Source organism: Heloderma suspectum, chromosome 2, assembly GCF_057233095.1.
Source record: "Heloderma suspectum isolate Gila_16-S chromosome 2, 16-S_ref, whole genome shotgun sequence".
Classification (NCBI taxonomy): domain Eukaryota; kingdom Metazoa; phylum Chordata; class Lepidosauria; order Squamata; family Helodermatidae; genus Heloderma; species Heloderma suspectum.
Genome location: NC_139459.1, coordinates 348,273,239 through 348,297,141, shown reverse-complemented (window position 1 = coordinate 348,297,141; position 23,903 = coordinate 348,273,239). Strand labels below are relative to the sequence as shown.

Genomic DNA, 23,903 nt, shown 5'->3' with positions numbered 1-23,903 from the left:
GAAAACTCTCTGGAAAAGACCCTGATGCTGGGAAAGACTGAAGGCAAAAGGAGAAGGGGACGACAGAGGATGAGATGGTTAGATAGCATCACCGATGCTATGAATATGAACTTGAGTACACTCCGGGAGAGAGCGCAGGACAGGAAGGCCTGGCGTGCTATGGTCCATGGGGTCACGAAGAGTCGGACACGACTGAACAACAACACCCCTTTTTATCCAGCATCCACCAATAATGCCCCACTGGACCCAGCCTTCATTTGTGGCAGCCTCCTTGTTTCCTGTGGACTGAGAGTTATTATTTCTTTGTTGTTTCATTGAAAGAGACTGTTCAATAAAGTTGTTGGATTTGTTTGTTGGATTTAAAGAGAGGCTTGAGTTAAACTGGCTGAAAAGGGTCTGTGCGCAGGCCACATAGGCATGAAGACAGCACATGCACTGTTAACTATTTTATTGAAAAATATTTGATTTGTTCCCTTAAACAAAGTTCTGAGGTGGCTAGTAATCAAATACAAAAGTTAAAAACAGGAAGTACAAAACATCAAAAAGATAAAATGTGACAAATGTGAAAACTGTGCTCTTCTTGTCATCCCATCCACTTATTGGCTTCATTGGTTTATTCTTCAACAAAACATTTACATAAAAAATTTAAAGCAACTGATCTGCAGGTAGATTTGAATAATTAATTTTAAAATTAATTAGAATATTTCTACCCTGCATTTTGGGCCAATTAATACAAGTGGCTTCTCAAGTGGCTTCTCCATGGTCGCCCAAATGTCAGTTCTTCCATAGACTCAGCAAAAGTGCCTGTTCGTTGGATACTAAGTTGGGATGAAAAAGGAAGGGGAAAAAAGAGAATTAGCAATTAAGAGATGTGATATGTGGCAAATTAGGGAAATCTTTCATATTTGCACCACCTCGCTCTTGCTGTAAAATTAGGAAATTCAATCATTAGATTCCTCCAAAGAATTCTGGATTAAAATATGGAATTCCCAAGCCCAATGCAAGTCAACTCAGTCTCTTGGTACAACAATAATTAATTAAACTTCCCTTATCTCTGAGACTTCCCAGAAGCGGAGACAGAAGTGCTAGGCAATTAACAATTGATGATTGGCTCATTGATAGTCTTTACTGATAAGAAAGGAGTCCAAACAATGGGTGCCAAGATTTGCACTTGGGGCAGCAGCTCATATTAGATTTATAGTGACAGAGCGCTCACAAAATTGTAAGTAGAACCATTAAAACTGTTAGGTTGATCATAAACACAGGAATGTGATCAGAGAAAGTAACAGAAAGGGATCTTTCTGATCCAGCATGGCTCTTATAAGAATATAAGAGCCATGCTGGATCAGACCAAGGGTCCATCTAGTCCAGCTGGCTCTCAGGAGCCAGCTTTTGTGATATTTCAAAGGCTTCTTTGTGCTGAATTATAATAAAAAAGGGAGATTCTAGAACACCCTCCTGCAATTTCTAATGCAGGGCGTGGATTCCAAATGGAGGCTGCAATCCTATTCTGACTTACTAGATAGTATATCCCATTAAACAAAATCCAACTTATACCCGAATAAGAAATTATGGGATAGGAGGTGGCTCTGGGAACTTGTCCAGCTCTGTCAGCAGGGAATACTTCTGAGCACAGGATTATAGTTTATAGCAGCTGTAGTTCCAGCCTCCCATCCCTTTTTCCAGAGCCACAGAACTTATTTCTGAGTATCGCTTACATCAAGACTTTAGTTTCCTTTCCTTTCTCCTCCCTTCATCAGTCATCTTAACAGTAACGGCCAACAACAAGAGGGATTCTTCTTCCCACACCACTTTTAAGAGGTAGACGGCCCCTCCTACAAATATTAATTTTTCATTCACCAGTTTCATGCACTTTACCACAGATCTTTACAAGTATTATCACTAGCACTATACCAATACAATAGCCCTGCAATATTTCCACCTTATGGAATGATTCTGATAAACATACACATGCACACACATATCATTAGTTGAGCACATGTGTGTAAAAGAATATATATGTCCCTCTATGTTCAGAAAGGCGTACCCCTGAGTAAGCCTGCACAGGATTCCTTTCCCTCCCTATCCCCTCTTCATCAGTGATTTCCTCAAAATGATTCAAAATTCCCTCAATTTTATCTCAGCTGTCAGTTTCCTGTTGATCCTCCCCCACAGGCAGAATGCTGACAGGAACACTGGAATTCCTCTCAAAACACGGGAGTACTGGCAGCATTCTAGTTTCAGAGTGAAACTGAGCATGCCCGATATGGCCTATGGCAGCAACTGCTGGCAAAGTTTTCATGGGGCAGAAAAATCTTTATACTTTTTAAAATGCTGCTCAGAACATCACCAAACCAAAAATAGGCACATCTCCTTGACAAACCATAATGAAGTACTTCAGTAGCTTCCCCCCAAATCTGAATTGTGTCAATTTTGACACAAAATTGGACGGGATAGCTAATACTCTGGCAGACAAACAAAATTCAAAGTGATCTGGATAGACTGGAGCGCTGGGCAGAAAACAACAGAATGACACTGAATAGGGATAAATGCCAAGTTCTGCACCTAGGAAAAAGAAACCAAATGCACAGTTACAAGATGGGGGATACGTGGCTCAACCACACTACAAGCGAGAAGGATCTTGGAATTGTTGTCGATCACAAGCTGAATATGAGCCAACAATGTGATGTGGCTGCAAAAAAGGCAAATGCTATTTTGGGCTGCATTAATAGAAGCATAGCTTCCAAATCCCAGGAAGTACTAGTTCCCCTCTGCTCAATACTGCTTAGGCCTCATCTGGAGTACTGTGTCCAGTTCTGGGCACCACACTTTAAGAAGGATGCAGACAAACTGGAGAGGGTTCAGAGGAGGGCAACAAAGATGATCAGGGGACTGGAAACAAAGCCCTATGAAGAGAGACTGAAAGAACTGGGCATGTTTAGCCTTGAGAAGAGAAGACTGAGGGGAGATATGATAGCACTCTTCAAGTACTTGAAAGGTTGTCACAGAGAGGAAGGCCAGGATCTCTTCTTGATCATCCCAGAGTGCAGGACACGGAATAATGGGCTCAAGTTACAGGAAGCCAGATTCCGGCCGAACATCAGGAAAAACTTCCTGACTGTAAGAGCAATACGACAATGGAACCAATTACCTGGGGAGGTGGTGGGCTCTCCCACACTGGAGGCCTTCAAGACGAGGCTGGACAGCCATTTGTCAGGGATGCTCTGACTTGGATTCCTGCATTGAGCAGGGGGTTGGACTCGATGGCCTTGTAGGCCCCTTCCAACCCTACTATTCTATGATTCTATGAAAGGAACATAGGGTAGGCTGAGCCACAGCTTGGAGTAGAAACTACAAATATGTCAATTTTCACCAATTTTAAGTCGCAGTACTTGCGGAAATTTTTATTGGATTGCTTTGAAATTTTGCACAACTGTAGACCTCATTGGTTAGATCATGGAGGCCATGTTTCACACTATTAGCTAAATAGATGTCATTTTGAAAAGCAGTAGAATACTGAGGGCTATAATGGAAGAAACTTTTTTTTTTTTTTTTTGCATTTCGCCTTAACTCAACTTGTGACTCACTTTTCGTATATTACCCTCACCAGTATGTGTTGGAGGCATAGCTTTGATAATGCAAGTTATTCACATATGGGGAACCTCTGGTAAAACTATAATCCTGCTACCAAAAATAATAAGGCTGAGGGTTACCACTTCCTACCGCACGTAGGATACAATCCTACATGTTCAGACAAAAAAAAGTCCTACAGCTCCCAGCATTCTATGACAGAAAGCAGCATATCAAGATTTTAAATGTTTTACAAGGTCCATAAATTTTATGAACATAAAATTGCTGAAATGAGAACCTTTATATCATGTCCATCTTGATGGATGCCTACAACAGTTCTATTCCCATCATAATTTTTTTCTGATGGCCAAAATTTTACTAATTTTGAGATTAAAAGCCTTTCTCACCTGCACAGTCATTGATGTCAAAGTATCCTTCATCTCTTACTGTATGGGAAAAGGCTTGGAGCATTCGGATGGTTTCTCATTCACATGGCGTTTCCGGTGCCTTTGAAGGCTAGATTTATAAGCAAAGCACTTCCCACAATCCAAGCATTCAAAGTCTTCCTCTCCTGTGTGGACTTTCTGGTGGGTCTTGAGATGTGATTTACGAGCAAAAGACTGCCCATAATCCAAGCATTTAGATGGTTTCTCATTTGTGTGGCATCTCTGGTGGCTAATGAGATCAGATTTCTGAGCAAAACACTTTCCACACTGAAAACAATTAAATGGTTTCTCTCCTGTGTGCACACGCTGGTGTTTTGCACGGGTTGAGCAGTGAGCAAAATACTTCCCGCACTCCAAACATTTATATGGTTTTTCCCCCGTGTGGACTCTCTGGTGTGTTAAGAGACGTGATTTCTGAGCAAAACACTTCCCACACTCCAAACACTTAAATGGTTTATTGGTTGTGTGGACTCCCTGGTGGGCCAAAAGATTTGATTTCCAATCAAAGCCCTTCCCACACTCGAAACACTTAAACGGTTTCTTGCCTGTGTGGACTCGCTGGTGCCTCACAAGGTATGATTTCTGAGCAAAGCATTTCCCACAGTCCAAGCATTTATATGGCTTCTCTCCGGTGTGAATTCTCTGGTGGGTCATACAGTTTGATTTCCAAGCAAAACACTTCCCACACTCCAAACATTTATAGGGTTTTTCTCCTTTGTGGACTCTCTGGTGCCTCAGGAGTTCGGATTTCAGAGGAAAACATTCCCCACAGTCGAAGCATTTATAAGGTTTTTCTCCTGTGTGGAGTCTCTGGTGGGTTTTGATATGTGATTTCCAAGCAAAACACTTCCCACACTCCAAACATTTATAGGGTTTTTCTCCTGTGTGGAGTCTCCGGTGGGTCATGAGACGTGATTTCCAAGCAAAACACTTCCCGCACTCCAAACAATTAAATGGCTTCTCTCCTGTATGGACACTCTGGTGGCTCATGAGGTTTGCTTTCCGAGAAAAACAATTCCCACACTCCAAGCATTTATAGGGTTTTTCTCCTGTGTGGACTCTCTGGTGGGTCAAGAAATGTGATTTCCAAGCAAAACCCTTCCCACACTCCACACATTTATACAGTCCCTCTCCTGTGCGAATTTTGTGATCTTTGGCAACACTTGATTTCTGAGTAGAATATCTTCCACACATGGGGCTGGAGTGGTTTTTCCTACACTCACCTGCTGACATATAGGACAAAGAGAAACATGATTTACTTTGGGGGCTGAGAAAGAGAGGAAGCAAGAAAAGTTGAAGTGGCTACTTGAGACATTAGGACTCTGGCAATTTTGAAACACCAAGTTATGATGCAGTATTTCCTGTTATGCCATTAACCTAGAGGTGACCTACCCTTTTGCCCTCAAGGGCTGTATGCAGCAGCAGGCAATGTGTTGAGGGCCACACATGTGAGTAGGTGTGGCTGGATGGCTTCCTCTTCATACACACCCTGCCAAATACAAACGGTCTGCCAAACACACAGTCAGTCACACAGTAAGGTCGCTATCCTATGCATATTAGACAAAAATTAAACAACTCCCAGTATACTTAGCCAGCATGACTGAATGGGGCCCACTGGGATTTGTATGATTTTTTTCCTCTCTAAACATGCATAGGATTGTACCCTACACCAGTCAGTCCGGGGAGTATTTGCAATCCCCCAAAGTGTGCTGGTCACCTAAGTGAAGCAAAGGGAAAAAGCTGCCCTGATGCACCTTCCCAAGAACACCAAAAGTGAAACAGAAGAGGAAAGAAACCTCCATTCTTACAGCTCAGACCTCACCCCTGAGAAGACCCCCTTGGATGTCCCCGAATCCTTTGCAAGGAGCTGGTGGAGGGGTTCTTGAGAAGAGGAACCAATGAAAAAAGGGTTCCCTCTAAGGGTAGAAAGTCTGATGATCACTGAGCTTGGGAAGACTCATGATATGTGACACCCTCAAGGCAACTCTCCCTCCAGCCTTCTGAAGCGTGAGCTCTCCACATTTTAAACAGGAGGGATCAGAGTTCCAAGGAGTCAAGAAATTTCCCATGAGAGTTCAGTCAACTGGTTCACCCAGGCCCCTCACCTGAGTGGGCGCTGGAGGTCTCCATTCCATCCAAGCCTGGAAAATCCGGCACCCACGGCTCTTCCCCTTGTTCCAACCGGGAGATGAGCTCAGGCTTGGCAACTGGAAAGCCTTCTCAGGAAAGAAGAGAACAGGGAATATTAACACTGATCCTGCAGTCTCTAATAAACTACCAGAGAAGAACCCCACGACTACCTTTTGTAAAGTGATTTATCACCCACAGTATGGTTAGGAGGGGATTCCAGAGCTCTTGGGTTGATGCACACAACAAAAGTATGATCCATCTGGGGTGATTAATAATCTTTCCCAAATCTAAAGCTCCATTTGGGAGACAAGAGTCCCCAGGCCAACATTCACAAGATTATTTCCAGAGCTGAGAGGGTTTGCCCTTCTCCTTGTTGGTCCTTTCACTGGCTATGTGGTAGGAGGATGAGGGAGGGATGAGCAACAGGTCTGAATGCAGAACCTGCGAGATCCCGGAAGAAGTCTGGGAACATCTGAATACCTCCCAGGGCCCATGTTGGGCCAGCCACTAACAGGGGGGCCTTGAGGTGATGTTGGCGGAGACCTATTTCTTTCCACATGGCTTTCCTGTTCATATTTGCGGGAAGAGGTGGAAGGTTCTTTCTGCAACAGTAAAAGCTGGAGGAAGCTGGTGCAGGAGATGGGCACCAAATCTTTCCTGCTCTTTCTGCCTTTCCTTCCCTTAGGCCATTGCCCTGGGAATTCTCTTCCATCCTGGCTCGCTACCACCTTCAAAACCAGGAAGGGAGGGAAGTACCTGGCACAATAAGCTGCAGGGAGCTATGGCGCAGGGGAGCTACAGACAGGAAAACACCAAGACTTACAGCTCTTACTGAATGAAGATTCAAAGCCCTTACCCAACGAGGCCACATTCCCATAATTCTCCAGCATAACCTCCCTGTACAAGCACCTCTGATACGGATCCAGCAGAGACCCTTGGCCCTCCGTGAAGTACAAGGCCACATCTTCAAAAGTCACTGGCCCCTGCAAGAACAGAGAGACCCTACCTCAGTCTCCACAACTCTCAAAATCCTTTCAGGGTCACAGTCACAAGCATGGAATAGAAAGCAGCCATCCAAGAGGGAATATTAGCCAGCTCAACAAAGATGTAACATTGCCACATCTGTAGATAAGTACTAAACTAAACATTTTTCAAACTGGCTCATTTACTTCAGCGTATACACACACAGCCCCAATTCAGATTGGGATCATGGGAGGGGAGGATTTAAGCCTTCCCCGTTTCATCATGAAATTTCACCTCCCCACATGCGGGGAGGGGGGGTGGAGGGGGAGAGAAAACACAGTCTCGTCTAATGGTGCCAGCCCTGAGCTTAAAGGCCCTTAATAGATGATAAAACAGCATAGACATCTGAAAATTGCTATGAGCCCAAACAGCCAAACTGAACCACAAATACCAGGGACAAACAGGAAGGATGGGGGCGGGGTGTCATGCATTTATGCCCTGTTTGTGGGCTTGCTAGACAAGATCGTCCTTTTGTTCCGATCCAAGAGAGGCCTGTTTACGCTCATGAGGAGAAAGGGAACAGAAGGAATTACTTTTATTCCCTGCTGGCATTGCTCTCCTTGTAGTGCTCCCGCTTTCTGTCTCCCCATCCTCATCTCCCTCTGTCACCATCAGCTTCCGCAGGATCTCCTTACCAGGCCTGGCTCCCCTGCAGCCTCTCGCCTTCTCCCGGAAGGAGACAGCAAGCTCCGCAGACACTCAGACATCCTGCTTCGCTCTCTGGGGGCAAGAAGGCCAAAGCAAAGGGTGAAATATTCAGGAAAACCATCTTCACTCTCACATTCTGACTCAAACACACAGAGAAGCTGCATCTCAGGGGTCCCCAACCCTTTGGGACCCACGGGCACATTTGGGAGACTGGGAAGCTCCCGTGAGCACCACCACAAAATGGCCCCCATGGAGGATGTCTCCAGTCACATAATAGCTATAGCTCTGTGGCGGACCACATACCTGGCACACGAACATCCACAGGATCAATTCCTCTCATCTGAAATCAAAAGTGATGTCAGCAGCAGGGCCGGAGAACCACGGCCAGTCAAAGCAGGCAACGAATCCTGGGAGAGGATGGGCCAGAAAACTGGAGGGGGGAATTCAGTGAGGCATGGGAGGGGTAGGGGCCGGTCTCATGGCAACCTGCACAACTAGGCAACGGATGTTAAACTCATGGAGGGAACTTCACAGTCCCTTTTTATTCTGGAGCCTCAGACACAGCCTCCCGCAGTCAGGAAAAGCTTTCTCTCTCTGATCTGGGCATGATTTGCCTTTCCTCTGGGTTACTGGGGAATGCAACTACTTGGGGCAAGATGACGGGAGGTGCGGAGGGTTTTCCCTCCCCCATTTATAATATTTCGCGGCAATGTTTTGGTCAGAATGGGGAGCGGGGAGCACACAAAAGTGAAACTTGCTGGAAGGTAGCAAAATGCTTCCAGCAGTTCGCCCGCAAATCTGAAGGCTCTCCTCCGCTCCCCCGCTGTGACCTGAAACTGGAGGTTGGGCAGGGGAATGAAACGGGGGCGGGGGGGTCTTGCTTCGGGCGCGAGGCCGGCCCCTCCCAGCTCTCATCATTCCAGACCCCCCCACAAAGGGCCACAGAAAGGACGCACAGCGGGACTACGCGCCGCGGCTTCCCTCTCTTTGCAGCCCCTCTCATCCCACGCAGACACGCGCCCCGCTGATCACAAATAGGGCGACCCCCAACTGGTTCCCGGGGCAGATCCCTTCCCCATTTCCACCCGCACCCAGCTCCTTGTCTTTCGCGGGCTTAAGAAATATCCCCGTTTAGCGTCTCTCATCGGGTTGTTTTCATCGCCCCGCAAAGACACACCCAGATCCAACAAGAAGCAACGCGCTCTCCCCGCACCACGCGCCATAATGAAATGTGCAAAGCTAAGGCAGACCCAAGGCCAAGGCACTCATGGAATAAAGGTATCTACCCCTCCCTTGCCCAAAGGTGAAGAAGGGGCACCCCCGCGCGTGCGCAACCGGCAGAGCGTCGCGAAGGAGACACGGACGCGCGCAACTGCGGCCTGTCTTCCGCCTCAGCCCGCGCGCCGGCGGCTGGGTTCAGACGCTCTTCCAGCCCGTTGGCTGCGGCTGCGCTGGCTGCCTGCAGCCGCAACGAGAGACTGAAGCCCGCTCAACGCGCCGCCCGAGCGCTTTCCCGGAGGCGCCCAATCACCGACCGCGGCGCTCCCCTCTCAGCCAATCAGACACCCGCTATTCGCCTACGAGGGTAAAATCCTCAAACGGAGGCCGCCCTCGTGTGGTTTTTTTTTCCCCCTGAGCCCGTGGTCTGTGTCATCGTTTATAGCTAGAGAAATGTTACTTGAGGCCAGCAGGTGGCGCACGTAGGCCTTTTATGGGCCTTTGCTGTTGTTCAGTCGTTCAGTCGTGTCCGACTCTTCGTGCCCCCATGGACCACAGCACGCCAGGCCTTCCTGTCCTCCTCTCTCTCCCAGAGCATGCTCAAGTTCATATTCATTGCATCCGTGATGCTATCTAGCCATCTCATCCTCTGCCGTCCCCTTCTCCTTTGCCTTCAGTCTTTCCCAGCATCAGGGTCTTTCCAGAGAGTTTTCTCTCCGCATTAGGTGGCCAAAATATTTGAGCTTCAGCTTCAGTATCTGTCCTTCCAATGAGCACTCCGGGTTGATTTCCTTTAGGATGGACTGATTTGACCTCCTTGCTGTCCAGGGGACTCGTAAGAGTCTTCTCCAGCACCACAGTTCAAAAGCATCAATTCTTCGGCGCTCATGCCCCCTAAACCCCAAGAGGAGGAGGACGGAGCCGTCCTCCTCTCCAGCTGCGCCATTTCGTGGTTCCCATTGAGAAGCCTGTTCTAAACTTCTAGTGCTGCACCGCCCAGAGAACTCAATGGAGAAGGCAACATTTTAGCACGGCTGTGATTGGACGCCAAGGCTCCCACCCCAAGATAACGCTCTGCAACTTAGTCCAGTTTAACAATTGTAGTTTCGTTGAGAAAGTGGAGTGTGTCCAGTTCTGTTATTCCCACCCTGCAGGTCGGGCTAAAAATAGTACACAACCACCCTTCAGTGTTGCCCAGTGGTTATACGGCTACTGCAGGGGGGAAGGGAGCGATAATCGACCTGATTCATGATCTCTACGTGATCAATGTGGGTGCTGAGATTATTTAGCCACTTTCACTTTATAGGTAACATATACAGCTAGATCATTCAAGTATGTGGTTCACTCAGATTTTTCTCCGATTATAACAGTAAATGTAATTGGTGCAGGCAAATATATACACAAATTATAACAAAAATGTTGGGGTTTGAATAATACATAGCCAGTTTGGAGGTGTCTTAGACTGGTGACCCAAGTTGCTTTTAAATGTTGAAAAACTCAAAATCATTAACCACCTGTCATGAAATAAGACCTGAGTTAGTGACTAGGGTGGGTCAGTGGGAATGGAGAGCCTGCATGTGAGAGTTCTAGTAGCAGTGCCCAACACCACCATGGCTTCCTTTAGCAGGACCTCACCCAACAGGGCCGACCTGCAAGGGATGTTGTTCCTGTAGCAGCCGCAGCCCACGGGTAGTAAATGGGGACCCTCTGGGTAAATAGTAAACTTTTCTGCAGTAAGACAAACACAGCTACCCTCTGTAAATGGTTACAAGAGGAGGCTGGAGAAACAATCTCCTTGTTTTCAGCCAGCATTTGCTTGCCTTCTCCTGCCATTCCCCCCCTGCTGCTGCTTCCTGCACCTGTTTTGGATGGCAGCCCAGGAAAAGAAAACTCATCTACAGTTAGATTTGATTAATTAAATAAACTTTAAATTAATTAGCTAGCTAGAATATTTCTGCCCTGCATTTTGGGCAGTTCATACAGTTTCCTTTCCCATGTGGCTTCCTCATGGTCTCTTAAACTCAGTGCTTCCATAGGATGGGCAGGAGTGCCTGCATCTTGGATAAAAAGCTGGGATGAAAGAGAATTAGCACTAAAGAGCTGATCTTCACATTACATGAACTGGGGATCAGAACATTGAACTGCCGTACTCCAAGCTACAAGAGGGGAGGGGGTAAGGTTTATTTATTTAAAATATTTTTATTCCATGCCTCAGCTGAAAAGGCTCCTGGAGCAGCTTACATTTAAGCAGTAAAAGTTGACAGTGCCTGCCCACAGGCTTACAATCTAAAAAAGACGCAGCACACAAGGAAAGAGGAACGGGGAGGGAATAGGGAAGAAATTAAATCTTTCAGCAGGGCTGGTGGAATGGCCTCACTTCCCCCTCTTCCTCAGTGCTCCCCCATGTAATATCTCTGTAAGCAGCAAACTAGCCAATCACTAAAAAGATTAATGTAAAACTCTCGTTTTCTCTCTCTCAATCTGATGTGCAGCTTCTTGCATGCAAAGCCTATGGCGTTTTTTTTAATTACACACACACACACACTCTCCTTACCAGTTATGTGTTGCTTTGAAAATGGAAACAGCCAGTAAATTAAGTTTTCAGCAGGGCCGGCGCCAGACTTCAGCATGCCCTCCCTCGGCATAGGGCTGCTGACCCACAATTGCCGTGCACCAGCAAGAGAGAGCAGGTACCCCCCACAATGAACTATGGGTTAACTGCTGGGTTGTTTAGCTCCAGTGCTCCAGGTTTGCTTGTCATGCCAAACACCCTTCGACTCATAAGAACATAAGAAGAGCCCTGCTGGATCAGACCAAGGGTCCATCTAGTCCAGCATTTTGTTCACACAGTGGCTCAAGACAACTGTAGGTTGTTGATTAAAAGCAGAAGTGAGGAGCACACAGGAACCAATGATTTACTGTTATGTTAACTGGGCAATTGGTGAACAAGCTACACAAGCAGGAAGACCAACACCTTTCTGGGGGGAACCTGAGGAACGCCCCCTCCCCCGAGTCTGAATGGCCAGGGGTGGAGACCCTGGCAGATAGAGAGAAAAGCATCAAAGGGAACTACAGGAGAAGTAGCCAACTGCTTATGGACTAACCCAAGGGGGAGGTTTTCTTAAAGGAAGACCCTCATTCCACTTACTATGGGGCCCAAAGGGACTTCGTTCCCTCATTCCTGATGCTCGGTTGCACAAGGGTGTGTGGGGGGGGTCAGAGTAAGAAAGCAACCATATTCTTTGGGTGCCAAGGCCAGGGCTGTAACGAGGCTGAGAGTGAATAAAACTACTGCTCAAACAGCTCTGGGCTTTATGGAACCCACAGGCAGCCATCTGCTTTCCCCCCTCTCCCCGCATCGTGTACAGTGCAAAGCTAAGGCAGGCTCAAGACTCTTATGCCATTTCTTTAATAAATGGATCTGCTCCCTTTCCAAAGACACAGAAGCAGCACATCCTCCTCACATGGAGGAACAAGGCACAGGTACCGAAAGACGTGTTTGGAATTCTTTCCAACGCGTCAAAGTTGCGGGAGTGTTCAGGTGGCATGCGGCTGTGGAGGATAATCTGCGCGGCCTCCTCAAGGCGTGTGAACTCTCTTGATGTGCTCAGAGATGCTGATTTTTTCTGCAAGCTCTGCTTCTGTCAGCAGGCGTCACTATTTTCCTGTTTATGGTGAAGATCGTAATGAGGCACAAAGCATTGCAATGACAGTGACAACATTATTGATTAGTTTATAAAACCAACAACATTATTGATTAGTTTATAAAAGCATTTTTTACTGCAGTTCTGCCCTAACATAGACACCCAAAGTAGTTTACATAAAAGAACAAAACCAAACTAATCGTCACAAAGAACAAAAATCAAAACTGAAGTTTTAAAATCAAAAGAAGCAGAGTAAAACCCTCCAGCGCATATTAAGATCTATTAAATGCCAAGCTGAATAAGAATCTTTCCGCTGCCTCCCTAAACGTCATCTGTGAAGAAATTGGTTAGTCTCACCTCCTCTAGGGGAAAATTCTGTCACGGGTATGGCCACCGAAAAGGCCCTTCTCATCCAAGCCTACAGGCATTTTAATAAGCATTAAAGCATGCTAGAGCAGCAGAACATCGACCAAATAGGGGGAGAAAAAGTCCCCAGCTGCAAATACACATTTGAAAACAGTCTGCAGCCTGATCAAGGTATCCACCCCCAAGACGGACACCTGCAATTATGGGTTGCATAAAACACCACATGGCTTTTTTCTAAATACATCGCCCAGGATTCAAAGGCGTCTTGTGCCAGCAGAAAAAAATACTCACTTCTGCTCACGCAAAGCACTCTCCTGAATTCTGGCAATTCTCCAGTCCCCCTGCGACCCCCAGTGCCCCATCCCATGCTGTTTCAGAGGGTCACACTGTAGCAGCCATATCGGGGGTCAGACTAAGTAGCCTCATGCAGTCTCATGCTTCATGTTCTTGCTGAGCTCTTGCTCTCTAAAATATATGTTTGTAAGCTGACGAGACACAGGAATTTCTTATCTTGTCAACAAAGGCTAAAGTCATGGTGATATGTATATCTTGTTCTCTGTTCTCTTCTGTTCTCTGCTTATCATAGCTACCCAATAACCCATTTCTTGTATTATAAACAATGGTGCTAGGAGAAGAAATGTTGAGGACTGCAACCCCACATGGGAGGGAGAGGAGGAGCCGTTTCCTGTGTGTCACAATATCTATAAAAACAATGTGCTGATGTAAATCGGGGCTTCTGGCTGTTTGGAAATGATTCCAGCCTTAAGCCCGCGCGTTAAATAAAGAAACTCTTTTTCCTTCACTCCGTGGTCTCTGACTCTGAGTTCTGCAACATAAATGGTGCCGTGACTCGGATGTGGCAGGCTCTGAGACAGAGAGGTGGCAGTTGCCTGCTCTTAATCGCCGCACCGGGAGGGAGAGCTCGGCGCATGCCTCCCTTTCTTGGCGCCACCGACCTTTTTGTTGGGTAAACGGGAGAGGGCCTGCGCCGGGATCGCCCAAACGGCGGCGAGCAGCAAGAGAACCTTGGGAAGCGGAGGAAGGAACTTGAGCCCTGCCTGTATTGCAGCTGCAATTGAGTTGAAACCCACATTGGAAGCCTTCAGGAGAAAGGCAAGTATGGAGTAAAAGTGGGCCCTGCCTTCGGAAGTAAGGCCACTGGGCAGAAAAAAAGAGGGCCCCACCTTATGAAGAAGGTCAGTGTTGGTATACGTATACAAAAAGAACCTACTCCTTGCGGGTAGAAGGGGGGCCTGACCACACCCCCGAGCGGGCGCCAGTACTCAGCATGGCCAGTACTCAGCAGGAAGCTGAGGAAGCTGGGGAAGCCGCTTTCCGCTCTAGTGAAAAGTGGGAAAAGTGGGTGGCAGGGACATATGAATGCAGTGGAGAGACTGATGATTGTGTGAGTGGCTACTGCGGTTTCTGACGCATACTGTTGCCCATCCGGGTGTCCAGGCCAGTAGCAAAGTGCATGGTGTGTAAAATCCTCTTGTGTCGGCCAGTGAGACCCCTTACTCACTGACCAATCCCCATTCCCTAATTGTGTCTGTCCTCAATTTAGGAGGGAGGCTATGGGAGGTGGGGGAAGCAAGACTTGCACCCCCTTGAGATGTATGTTTTAAAAAAAAAGGAAAAAGATTTTTTTTAAAGGATTCAGAATAGAGAGAGGAAACAGCAAAAAGCTCAAGGTCGAGCTGAGAGAAAAAAAGAACAAGATCTGAGGCTGTTAATTAGAGAAATGTTGCAGGACAGCCTGGCTTTTAACGAAGCGTGGGAGTGTGAGGCGGAAGAAGTAGCTGTTAGCCTAGCGCGCCGAGAGAGGGGGGGCAGGAAAATTGCCCACAACGTTCTGAGTTGTGCAACATCATCACCTCGCCTAATTGAGATGAAATCCCTAAGAAATGGAAACTGAAAATGAAGACCCAGAAGATAAAGGCGCAAAATGGGGAATAAAAGTGAAGAATCAGCCCCCAGGGCACAGGCTAGACCCCTCTTCGAGTGAAAAGTGTGCCATAAGACTGTCCCAAGGCAGAATGAAGCGGAAAGATCACGATGAAGATCTCTGTCAAGGTAGCTGTGTTTAGCTTTGAACTGTCCTAGAATTTCGTAGAGCCTGTAGACCATCAGCTATATGATTTCTGAAGAGCGTAACCATTAAGCTTTTGCCGTGGGATTCCCTGCAATGAAGAAATCTCACTAATTTGAGTGTCCACTGTTAGACTGCCTGAGTGTGTGTGCTGAAGAGACCGGGAAACCAGACAGCATGTTCCTGGCCAAGCCAAAATCACGCTACTACCGTGCTCCTGAAAGCTGCAATAAACTGTGTAAGCTGGGAGACCCTACCTGATTGAGAAGAAAGATATTGGAGTAACTGTCTTAAAAAACAGTGAAATCTGTGTAGCTGGCTAGCTGACTCTATCAGTGATGTTAAATTAAGACTGTTTTCTTTAAATTTAAATACTGTTTTCCTGTTTGAGACCCCAGCGAAGAAAGCTGACCCGAGTTATTTGTTGCCCGTGCCAAAGCAAAGATTTAGCTGCCCTGTACCTCGTGTCCTGTTTTGAGCTTGGGATTTACAAATACAAACAAACTGAGAAGCTTGCCTTTGAAGTCCCGCAAATCACCCCACCGCCTCCCCGAAAAAGATTAATGGCTCCCTGAAAAATGCAAGTATAAGGCGATGCCCATCACCCCCCAGCATCCTGAGTTTCGGCACTTTGCTTTCGTGTACCAAGTTGAAGGGGAAGAGAAGAAAAGAGGGGTGTGTGAGTGTGTGTGTAATATTGTAAATCCCTGGCTAGCTTGTCTAGTGATAGATAGCCCCGAGAGCTTTCCCCCACTAATTGCTGGATCTGCTCCATCATGCCTTACCATGCAAAAAGTGTTTTCCATTCATTGTGTTAAATTGCAGAAAAAGTTTGTTGTGTATATTTTATGATTTCTTAGATATCATAAAATATATGTGATATTTGCAGATTAGTGTTAGTTGCAACTCCAAATAATACTGAGTGTGGTTCCCAATGGATGACAAGAGAAAAGACAAAGACAAGTAGAGAAAGACAGAGGCAAGTAGAAAAAGACAGAGAAATAGAGAAAGTGGCAGACAGAGAAGGGGGGGGGGAGAGAAGGCAAGAGGAAAGAGAAAGAACATTTGTAGAAAAGAACCATGGCCATAGTTGCCCCCAGGGTGAATTAGAAGCAGCTGATTATGCCTGGAGCTTATTACCTGGGGTAAAGTAGCCACAATAATGTAATAGTTCTTTAAGATGAAGAAAATGTAACTAGAAGGAGAAGAAGAGCCTATCCCAAATGTGTGTCATTGCGACTAGTGTAAGGCAGAAAGGTTTAAGTAAGTGAGTTTAACTTTAAAAAGACAAATAAAGAGACAAGGCGCATAGAGAAGAGAGTTTTATGTAAAAAGTTTGAAACATGATCTGCAATACAGGCAGATCAGCAAGAAAAAGAAAGCAAAAGAAAGAGAGATTTCTCTTCCCATACTGAGTGAAAGTGTTATCAAGCACTTTGCTGGGAAGCGAAGTCTGTTTACAGAAAGCTCTGCCTGAGAACCAAACACTTCTAGCCTATGCTGAAAATGCTTGCTAGTGTTGTGCTGCCTCATGAGTAACATGTATGGTATAAAACCCATTTAGCCCAATAGCTCGTGGTTCAGAGAAGCTGTCTGATCCAACCATTAAGTACACCTGTGTGCTGTAAGTTACCCAATAAAGTCTCCTTGTAAGTACCCCCCCCCCCGCTGGAATCCCAAAACACAAGCACGGCTAGAGCACCTTACCCAGCATCAAACCCTGCTGTTAGAAGCCATGAAGGCAGGTATGAAGAAGTCAGTTAATATGACCAAAGTGTCTAAAGTGCTGCAAGGTGCCACCGAGGCCCCAGAGAGTACTTGGAGCGTCTTTTAGATGCCTATCGCCAGTATACCCCCCTCGACCCAGAGGCCCAAGAAGACGTGGACAAAAAAATAAAAGAAGACCCAGCAGAGGCAGAAGATTCTTAAGAAAGAACCAGTGTGCCCAGTGTAGACAAGATGGACATTGGTGGCATGAATGCCCAAATAAAATGAATCAAATACACAAAGGAGAAAACCAAAGGAGCCAGAACGGGCGAGAGAGAAGACAGCTTGAGAGGGGCCGTGACATTGACTTTATGATTGACACTGGAGTGGCATCAAGAGCAAGCAAACGTTAGCCTTAAACAAGACGTCCAAACACTGGGCAAAGTTCTTCAAGCCCAGCGTCGCTTTGTCTTAGAAAATAAGCCCCCAGTTCCCATCACAGAAGTTCATCCTTTCCAACCAGGAAATGAAGTATGAGTTAAAGAGGGAAAAAATAACCCTTTAACTCCCAAGTGGAGAAGACCAAAAACTGTCATACTTTCCACCCCCGCAGCTATGAAAGTAGCTGAAATTAAACCCTGGATACATTGGACACGAGTCAAGAGAGCTAGAGAGGGGAATGGACTGTGAACAAAAATCCTAAAAATCCTTTGAAAGGATTTCTTTCCTTTTCAAAAATCCTTTGAAAATCATTCTGAAAAAGCAGTAAGAAGACTCAGGCTAGACCTTACTGTGGGCACACCGGGAGACTGTCCACCCTGCGTACGGTCAGACCTGCAACTGGAGAATTGAAGAAGGGGACTAGACCCTACTGCAGCTAGCCAGGTGAATAGCTGCCCAGTGTACGGTCAGATCCCAAAGAAGATCAAACATGCGTGTTGTAGTGTTAGTAGCGTTGCATTGTGTTTCCTTAATAAGGTGCAAAAAAGGGGGGCCAGCCCCTGAAAGTCTGTCACAGCGATTCGCTAATAATTACTGGCTTCACCTGGCTAATATCACTGGAGTAAAACATTTTTGTTTGCCAAAAGATATACCTGCAAACAAGTTTTTTTAATCTTTTTCTCCTCCATCATTTAATTTGACTAATAATAGTAATGCTGTAGATGTTCAAATCAATAATCTGCATGCATAATATAGTGGCTGTCTTAACAATAAGAAAACAATTGGCTAAATTGGTTAACCCCTTGGCTTCCAGATCTTAGCTGGCTTAAGGCATTGTTCATCCTAATTCTACCAGTGTTGTTTATAGAGATACTGTTATGCCTTTGCATTCCTTGTCTTATGCGCTGTTTAACCAATCTGTTTTATGTCTCGGCTAATAAAACTGCCGCCCTCTACGCTCTAATAGCTCAACAAGATATTAAGTAAGAAGGTTGCTATAAGAGTCCTGTGTTATGCTTCGCAAACCAGAATGTCTATTTGCGTAATGAAATGCTGTAATTGTAATGAAATTATGCATTTAAGGGGGGAATGTAGCAGCCATATCGGGGGTCAGACTAAGTAGCCTCATGCAGTCTCATGCTTCATGTTCTTGCTGAGCTCTTGCTCTCTAAAATATATGTTTGTAAGCTGACGAGACGCAGGAATTTCTTATCTTGTCAACAAAGGCTAAGGTCATGGTGATATGTATATCTTGTTCTCTGCTGTTCTCTTCTGTTCTCTGCTTATCATAGCTACCCTATAACCCATTTCTTGTATTATAAACAATGGTGCTAGGAGAAGAAATGTTGAGGACTGCAACCCCACATGGGAGGGAGAGGAGGAGCCGTTTCCTGTGTGTCACAATATCTATAAAAACAATGTGCTGATGTAAATCGGGGCTTCTGGCTGTTTGGAAATGATTCCAGCCTTAAGCCCGCGCGTTAAATAAACTCTTTTTCCTTCACTCCGTGGTCTCTCTGACTCTGAGTTCTGCAACAACACAATCCTGAGGAAGATGCTTTTGGGGGCCACAGAGGGCTAAGGCAGGGAAGAGGAGCAAGGAAAGCCATCTTGCAACAACAACAACAACAGAGTCCCACTCGCTTTTCTTGGCCGTGGCTCGAGCATTCACAAGCATCGCCTCCATACGATCAAGAATCCGCTTTGATACAAAGCCTCCGTTTCTCACAAGGAAGCCATTAGGAAGATTTTTCTTTCCTGAGTGGCTTCTCAGTGGTCTCCTAAATCTCAGTTCTTCCATAGGCCAGGCAGGACTGCATGTCTCTGGGATAACAAGCTGGGATTAGAAAGAGAGAAAATTGGCAATTAAGAGCTGATCTCCACATTACACAGAAGGAGGATTCGACCTCTAGACTGCCCAGCGTCAGACTGCTGGAGGGGAGGGTGTAGATATAATTGAATGCTTCCCTAGATTTTTTTTTTTAAACCCTCTCTATATATAGTAAAGTAGCCAATCAGGGTCAATTTAAAAGACACACACATTCTCTCTGACATAATGTCATACATTCAAGCCTTGTAGCGTACTTTAAAAAAAACCCTACACAACCACACATACACACACCCTGTCCGTACCAGTATGTGTTGGGGGAATAGCTATAAAATGCAAAATGTATCCATATATGGGGGAGTTCTAATTAAGTTAAAACCTTTCTAGCAAGAAACAATACTACTGAAAAAGATCACAAATTACTAATTCCCACCTCACTTAATTACTATATATTTAACTCACTGAAGAATTTAGTGAAATTAAAAGGACAAAGAAGAGTTGTTGAAACTCTGTTAACTCTTGCTACGTTAGGAACAGCACAAAGACTGGAAAATTCAGCAGTTCCCTCTGGCTGAGATATTCAGGCACTCTTTTTAGTGGATAAGAATATCTAACAGGGAAGAAAGATCTCCATGGTGTGGTGGAACCTTGACGGAGTAGGTAGAACAGCAGCAGAAAGGAGAGGAGAGTATTTTACATCATCCTTCACTGGTCAGTACGGCCTTATAATTTTTCTTACTCTATACTATTGCTTTTGTCTTTAAACAGTTTACTTGTCAGTCATCCTGAATATCCCATGTCTAGCAAAAAAGCAGCATATCAAGGTTTTAAACTTTTAAAGAAGAAGTCTTTAATTTTAATTTTAATTCATGAGCATAAAATTACTAAAATCAGAGGGAACGCTTTTTCATCTATATACCACCTCCGTCTTGTTACATGCCTGCAACTGTTCCATTCCCATCACTTACTTCTACTCTGGCGTGGGGTCTACACGAAGTCACCAAGAAGTAAATATTTTTTCTGACAGCCAAGATTTTATTAATTTTGAGATTTAAAAAACCTCTCTTACCTATACATTCTTTGATGTCAATGTATCCTTCATCTCCTACTATATGGGGAAAAGCTGGAAGATTCAGAGAGCTTCTCATCCATATGCCTTTTCCAGTGCTTTTGAAGGCTTGATTTATGAGCAAAGCAGTTCCCACACTGCATGCATTTAAAGGGTTTCTCTCCCTTGTGGACTCTCTCGTGTCTCCTTAGATGTGGCTGCTGTGTGAAAGACTTCCCACATTCCAAGCATTTATAAGGTTTTTCTCCCATATGGACTCTCTGGTGGATTCTGAGATATCGTTTCTCAGCAAAACACTTCCCACACTCCAAGCATTTATAGGGTTTCTCTCCTGTATGGACTCTCTGGTGGCTCATGAATGGGGATTTTTGAGCAAAACACTTCCCACACTCCAGGCATTTATAGGGTTTCTCTCCAGTGTGGACTCTCTGGTGTTTTGCAAAGGCAGATGGATCAGAAAAACATTTGCCACACTCCAAGCATTTATATGGTTTCTCTCTTGTGTGGACTCTCCGGTGCTTTATGAGTACTACTTTCTGAGCAAAATATTTCCCACACTCCAAGCATTTATATGGTTTCTCACCTGTGTGGACCCTCAGGTGTACTGCAAAGGAGGAGCTATTAGCATAACACTTCCCACATTCCAAGCATTTATAGGGTTTCTCTCCTTTGTGGACTGTCTGGTGGGTCATGAGAGTTGATTTCTGAGCAAAACTCTTCCCACGCTCCAAGCACTGATAGGGTCTCTCTCCTGTGTGGACTCTCTCATGAATCAAGAGATGTGATGTCTGAGCAAAGCTCTTCCCACACTCCAAGCATTTCAACAGTTTCACTCCTGTGTGGGTTTCCTGATGACTCAAAACGGCTGAGCTCTGAACAAAACATACCTGCCTTTTAAAGCATTTCTGGTGTTTTTCACCTTTCACCCTTGTGTGGATTCTCGGATGGGTCATGAAATATGATCTCTGAGCAAAACACTTCTCACATTCTGAGCATTTATATGGTTTGTCTCCTGTGTTAAGTCTCTGGTGGATCATCAGATATGATTTAATAGAAAAACACTTCCCACACTGCGAACATTGATATGGTTTCTCTCCTGTGTGCCCTCTCTGATGTTTCATGAGTACTGATTTCTGAGCAAAACACTTCCCACACTCCAAGCACTTATAAGGTTTCTCTCCAATATGGACTTTCTCATGGATTCTGAGATATGATTTCTGAGCAAAATACTTCGCACACTGGAAGCATTTATAGGGTTTCTCTCCCATATGCACCCTCTGATGGCCCAAGAATAGTGATTTCTGAGCAAAACACTTCCCACACTCCAAGCATTTATATGGTTTTTTTCCTGTGTGCACTTTCAGGTGGTTTGCAAAGGCTGATGGATCAGGGAAAAACTTGCCACGCTCCAAGAATTTATACGGTTTCTCCCGTGTGTGGACTCTCTGGTGGGTCATAAGCTTTGATAAACATTTCCCACATTCCAAGCATTTATGTAGTCTCTTTTCTTTGTGGACTCTCTGGTGGGTTATGACATCTGATCTCAGAGGAAAACTCCTCCCATGCTCCAAGCATTTATATGGTTTTGCCCATGTGTGGCTTCTTTGATGCCTCAGAAGGGCTGAGCACTGAAGAAAACACATCTGACTGTCAAGGGCTCTTTGGAGGGCTCTCTCAGTCTAATCCAGTAGCCAAGTCCAGATGCAGACAAAGGGATTCTTTTCAAAGCTTTATTCTTCTTTTACAACTTAACAACTCTACAGGTAGCAACTAGATCTGAGCAGCAGCATCCCTATGCCCTAAGTTGGAACAGTTGGTCCCCATTTGAAAGGCAATTACTGGCAGACCCCTGAATATAAGGACTAGGGAGAATCCCTCCCCTTTTCCCTTGGATCCTCTGGGCGCAACCGTTCTTTGAGCGCAAACCATTTGGCGCCGCTCTCTGCGTCTGCGCCGCGCATCCACCCCAGTCTGCTATCTGTGCTGAGTCACTCCCTGGACTGCTTTCTAAACTAGGAATGTGGGTGGGAGGAATCTCCGTCAGCTGTTGGTCCTGGGAAAAAAGGAGCGCGCTCCTCTCCCGAAGGAGCGACTGCTCTTCCTCAGCATCAGAACTACTCTGGGATTCTATGGGCTCAGTGTCCACCCTGACACTGACATTTAAAGCACTTGTGGTATTTTTCACCTTTGTGGACTTTCTGGTGGGTCATGAGATGCGATTTCAGAGCAAGACACTTTCCACACTCCAAACATTTATAAGGTTTCTCTCCTGTGTGGATTCTCTGGTGTTTTGCAAAGGCTGATGGATCAGCAAAAAGGTTGCCACATTCCAGGCATTTATATGGTTCCTCTCCCGTGTGGACTCTCTTGTGGGTCACAAGAACTGATTTCTGTGTAAAACACTTCCCACAATCCAAACATCAATATGGCTTCTCTCCTGTGTGAACTCTCTGATGGCTCATGAGATGTAATTTCCGAGCAAAACACTTCTCACATTTAACACATTCATATGGCTTCTCTTCGGTATGGAGTCTTTGGTGGATCATCTGACTGGATTTAATCGAAAAACACTTCCCACACTGCAAACATTTATATGGCTTCTCTCCTGTGTGGATTCTCTGGTGTTTCATGAATACTGATTTCCAGGCAAAACACTTCCCACACTCCAAGCATTTAAACCACTTTTCTCCTATGTGGCCTTTGTGATGTTTGGGAACACTTGATTTCTGACCACAATTTCCCCCATGCACAGTGCTTGAGTGTTTTCTCCTACACTCACCTGCTGGAATAATGGAAAAACAGAAACAATGTTGACTTTGAGAACGGGAAAGACAGGAACCTTGGAAGGATGTTGAAGGGGGAAATTGAGCCATGAAGACAGGGCTCATACTGCAGGAGCAAGTACAGAAGTGGACCCTCATCCTCTCTCTTCCCCCCTCTCCTCTTATCCCATTGGCCCAGGAATGAGCTTCCTTTGTGCCCCTACAGGCCACGTGCAGCAGCAGGTGGTGGATTGGGGGCCATATCTTGGTGGGCGTGGCTGGATGTGACAGGGGACATGGCTAGGACACCTCCCCTCAGAAGTACAGCCCCACCTCCTCCCCACAGACTGTGAGGAACTCACATTCATATGGGTCACAGGAGCATGGGGAAGAAGGGGGAGTTCTAACCCTCCCCTTCACTGTCCCAGGACTGCCCACGGAAGAGGAATTTCACAGAGAGTTTGACCCTCCCCACACCATCCTCCCCATCACAATCACACTTGCTTTAGCCTACTGATCAGCTGTTTGGCGGGCTGGGGGAACACAATGTACACAGGGAAGACTGTACACAGGGAGGGATGCACACAGGGAGAGTCATTCTTCCAAACTGCATTCTCCCCCACAGCTTTTGGGTGTACAATTTGCAGGAGAATTTGGTAGTAGCTGGGAGGGAGGTGGTGGAGGGAACTCACCATGAGAACAGAAAGCCTCTAAAGATCCAAGGGGTGTACAATAAAAGGGCACAATGGTACACTCAGCTGACATTCTGAAAGAGGCCAAGCAATGCAGGAAAACACAGAAGGAAGGGGGAGGAGAGGCAGAGATTAAAAGTCAGAGGAATGGAAGAAAAGTGACACCTCTCACTTCTCAATGCTATTTGAACGAATACAAGACGGGTTCACCCACTCTGCTCAATGGTTGCACAATTTTACACATGGCTATTGTGATTAGGTGTCCTGTGA

General features: G+C 45.7%; 1 protein-coding gene and 1 pseudogene across 1 annotated transcript; both read right to left on the bottom strand.

Annotated features, from left to right (window-relative positions):
- Positions 1 to 22,149, bottom strand: LOC146355446 (uncharacterized). Its single transcript, XM_084829888.1, has 11 exons — positions 20,220 to 22,149; positions 18,913 to 19,106; positions 12,500 to 12,676; positions 10,671 to 10,790; positions 9,153 to 9,276; positions 8,121 to 8,145; positions 7,805 to 7,889; positions 7,003 to 7,129; positions 6,122 to 6,232; positions 3,978 to 5,242; positions 1 to 818 (listed from the first exon to the last, which is right to left on the bottom strand). The coding sequence occupies exons 1-10, from the start codon at positions 21,820 to 21,822 to the stop codon at positions 4,014 to 4,016; spliced, it is 3,795 nt and encodes a 1,264-aa protein (XP_084686014.1). The 5' UTR covers positions 21,823 to 22,149; the 3' UTR covers positions 1 to 818; positions 3,978 to 4,013.
- A 164-nt stretch (positions 22,150 to 22,313) lies between these two features.
- LOC146355445 (uncharacterized) lies at positions 22,314 to 23,402 on the bottom strand (annotated as a pseudogene).
- Between the last annotated feature and the right edge of the window lie 501 nt (positions 23,403 to 23,903).

Excerpts from the sequence above, each read along its gene's own strand:
- LOC146355446 (XM_084829888.1), bottom strand. The coding sequence starts at position 21,822 with ATGTGTTTTCTTCAGTGCTCAGCCCTTCTGAGGCATCAAAGAAGCCAC. Across the intron at positions 12,677-18,912 it reads AGAAAAGCGAGTGGGACTCT|AAGCAGAGCTTGCAGAAAAA; the intron begins GTTGTTGTTGTT and ends GCCTGCTGACAG. Across the intron at positions 5,243-6,121 it reads GACCTCCAGCGCCCACTCAG|CAGGTGAGTGTAGGAAAAAC; the intron begins GTGAGGGGCCTG and ends CCTATATGTCAG.